This window comes from Rutidosis leptorrhynchoides, chromosome 1 (assembly GCF_046630445.1).
Source record: "Rutidosis leptorrhynchoides isolate AG116_Rl617_1_P2 chromosome 1, CSIRO_AGI_Rlap_v1, whole genome shotgun sequence".
In the NCBI taxonomy this organism is placed as follows: Eukaryota; Viridiplantae; Streptophyta; class Magnoliopsida; order Asterales; family Asteraceae; genus Rutidosis; species Rutidosis leptorrhynchoides.
In genome coordinates, this window is record NC_092333.1 from 510297451 (window position 1) to 510300830 (window position 3380).

General features: G+C 39.2%; 1 protein-coding gene across 1 annotated transcript; it reads right to left on the reverse strand.

Moving 5' to 3' along the window:
• Positions 1-265: 265 nt before the first annotated feature.
• On the reverse strand, positions 266-3380 carry LOC139876268 (probable GTP-binding protein OBGM, mitochondrial). Its single transcript, XM_071863570.1, has 5 exons — positions 3211-3380; positions 2991-3099; positions 2350-2432; positions 2165-2227; positions 266-1706 (listed from the first exon to the last, which is right to left on the reverse strand). Exons 1-5 carry the CDS (start codon positions 3340-3342, stop codon positions 555-557), a joined length of 1539 nt encoding a protein of 512 aa, XP_071719671.1. The 5' UTR covers positions 3343-3380; the 3' UTR covers positions 266-554.

A 3380-nucleotide genomic window follows, 5' to 3' on the forward strand; every position in this document is an offset into this window, starting at 1 on the left:
GCAGTTGCATAACCCGCCCCCAACTGCTGCCCATGAGCGTTCAAATTGTTGGCTTATGAAGTTGTTGTAAGTTGTTTCACATTCCTAGCTGCTCGCTAGGGAAGTTTGTTAATAAAATATGCAGTTAAAAAAAAAAAAAAACAAGTTATGGGTCCGAAAACCAACAACTTGTTGAAGGGTTCTGGACATTATACCTTAATAAATTGTCTAGAATGTAAAACTGGTGTTAGCAAAAGAAGAAATTGGAGAAACCAGTATATCATCTCAACCAAATTTAGTAGGAACATAATAGAAGTTTAGCTTAGTTGTTACAAACCAAATTGTAACTAACTACACGGAATTAGTTATATAAGGTTGTGCATTTAGGTTTAACCAATCCAAATAAAAATATAACGATTCAGCGATAGAATGATTATTCAAAGAACTGAATGATGCACATAGGCCTTGATTGAAACCTAATTAACCTCAATGGCATCCAAAATCATCTTTCACAGTACATATGAAATAGCAGCAAAACCCAAGTGTGTAACAAAATTGATGACACAAGCATAATCCTAATCAACCTCAATGTCATCCAATGTGATTTTATTAGAGTCCTCGCCATTAACCAGCATCCTAAGACCATCTTTTAGCTCCGGTACACCTTCATCCAAAACAGCACAAACCGGGAATATGTTCACGCCACGCACCCTTCTTCTTAATTCATTATATACTTCATCAGCACCCGCCTCATCAATTTTATTAGCCACAACCAAAGCTGGTTTACCCGACAAACCCTCATCATAAAACTCAAGCTCCATTATCAAATCTCTCAATTGTTCCCATGGTGGGACCCCTTTTCTACCGTCTAACGCTGCAGCCAAGTCTAAAACATAAGCAAGAACTCTAGTCCGTTCAATATGGCGAAGAAACGCATGCCCTAGCCCACGGTTTTGGTGGGCCCCTTTAATAAGTCCCGGAATATCAGCCACCATGAGTGATAAATCTTCGAAATATAACTTTCCTAAATTAGGCCTCAATGTTGTGAAGGCGTAATGACCTATTTTTGGTTGAGCTTTCGATAACGCTCCTAAAAGTGTACTTTTACCCGCATTTGGCATCCCGACTAGACCCACGTCAGCAATGCTCTTAAGTTCTAATATAAGAACTGATTCCGTACCGGGAGTCCCCATAGTGAGTGATGACATCACGTCATCCTCGTCATCTTCTACGTCCACGTCATCATGTTTTTTATGACTGGAGTTTTTTAAGGTTTTTGAGATGGAGACATTTCCCAAACCGCCTTCACCACCGTGAGCAACGATAAGTCGTTGACCCGGTTCGGTCAACTCAGCGACATTATACTCGACATGTTCTTCTTCTTGTTCTTCTGTGTCTTCCGATTCTTCTTCACTTTCGTTCACTTTATCTTCATGCTCTGATTCAGAAACAGAGCTCATTTTTTCTTCATCCCAAAAGTCAAAGCTTTCGGCATCGACAGTTGACTTGGTACAAGTTTGTGAAGAAGATTTAGGCACTTTCATTTCTTTTACGGTTTCTTTGGATTTAGTAAGAGTCGAGTCGTTATGAGCATTTTCGTGTTGATTATTATCGAGGGTAGAAGGAATCTCCCAAGGGTTCAAAGGTGCAGAGGCCCCCTTTTCAACAAAAGATGGCATGTCACCCGCAACGAGATGAAGTACTGTGCCAACAGGTACTACGACCACCTGTTGTTAAACAAGACATTGGTTGTAAAACAATGTAAAAAAAATCGTTTGTATGCTGAAAGGCTCGAAATTAATTAACTAAAAGGGAAAAGAGACAAACAGTTGAGCCAGTTGAAGTAAGCAGTGACATAATCAGGTGTTCATCTTTTATTTTTCTTTTTGAAACCTTTACATGAACTTTTTGTAACCTTCAAAATAGTTTTTACAATCAAATAGTAGATGTTTATTGCAATAACAGGTTTTATAATCATACTATAGGGACTGATATCAAGTAATTGTATATCAAAGAAGAAAATATGTTAGTGGGGTCAACTCGACAAATCTTACCCTTTTTTTAAAATTTTTGGAACTGCCCAACCTGACACGTTTTGATCTGAATTATCCAACTCTAACTTGTTATTTTGCAACCTATGATTCTTCTACAAGGTTCCAAATAGAGAGATGAAACTGAATATGACCTTATCATCTCCTCGGCTTCCGATCTTATTCTTCGAAGCTCCGTGCCCTCCTCTCTTTGCATTCTGTTCGACACAATGCTAATTCATAAGTGCAAGTTTACATTTTTATGTGGAAGGATAAAAAAAAGTGGGTAGAAAAATGAAAGTGGATATCATAACAAGAAATTAAGGAAAAAGGAACAAACAATATGATGTTGCAGGCTACTCAAATCCCAAACCGTTTGGGAACATTCTAGTATCACATCACCACCTCTTCCACCATTTCCACCTACACACCATAGATTAAGATAGCGTTAAAATCCAAATAACAAAACTACTCGTATGAACATACTTACAACTAGACCCGACAAACAAGACCCAAAGCTTCAAAAATGGGTCTAGTGGGTTTAGTATAAGACCCAAATGGGTCCAAGCACATAATAGAAAATATCACTTCAAGACCCAAATGGGTCCAATCACATAATAGGAAAAATTACTTGAAGACCCAAATGGGTCCAAGTAAATAAGCAAAAAAAAAACTTCCGTTTTCGGAGCGCGTTTTCTGCGGGCATTTTCGGCGCGTGTTTCTGGCGCGCGTTTTCAGCACGCGTTTTCGCCACGCGTTTTCGTCGCCCGTTTTCGACACGGGTCTTGACTCAACCCGACCTGAGTCTTGACTCAACCCGACCTGGGTCTCGACCCAACCCGTTCGACTTATTTAATTATGACCCATTTCGACCCAAACCCATTTAATCCTTGACCCAACCCGACCCGTTTGCCAGGTATACTTACAACTGTCAGATCTTATATGTAATTCTAAAAACACTTAATAAACATAATTGCTCACCATCCGCTTTACCACGGCGGTCGTGTCGACTACGGTGGAAGCTAAAGCAGCCATTACCACCATCTCCCCCTTTAGCACAGATCCTACGGCGGTCTATCATTCTACGGTCCTTCAAAACCAAACATTAAAGAAATTTAGACAAAAATTGTTTGACATAAAAATAAGTTAGATGAAATGCATTTTTCTTCAAGGAATAGTAACAAAAAGCCAGGAAGGTGACTTGTATGGGTGCAAGCTTTGGCTTTTTGCAAGGGGCATCCGAGAATTCATAAGTTTGAAGAATCCATGAAGATTTTGAGTATTTTGTGTAAGCCTTCAAATGATGCAGACGGGTCTTACAACGTAACCACATCTTTACTATTGTTAAATATCACCCTTCAAGAACAAATT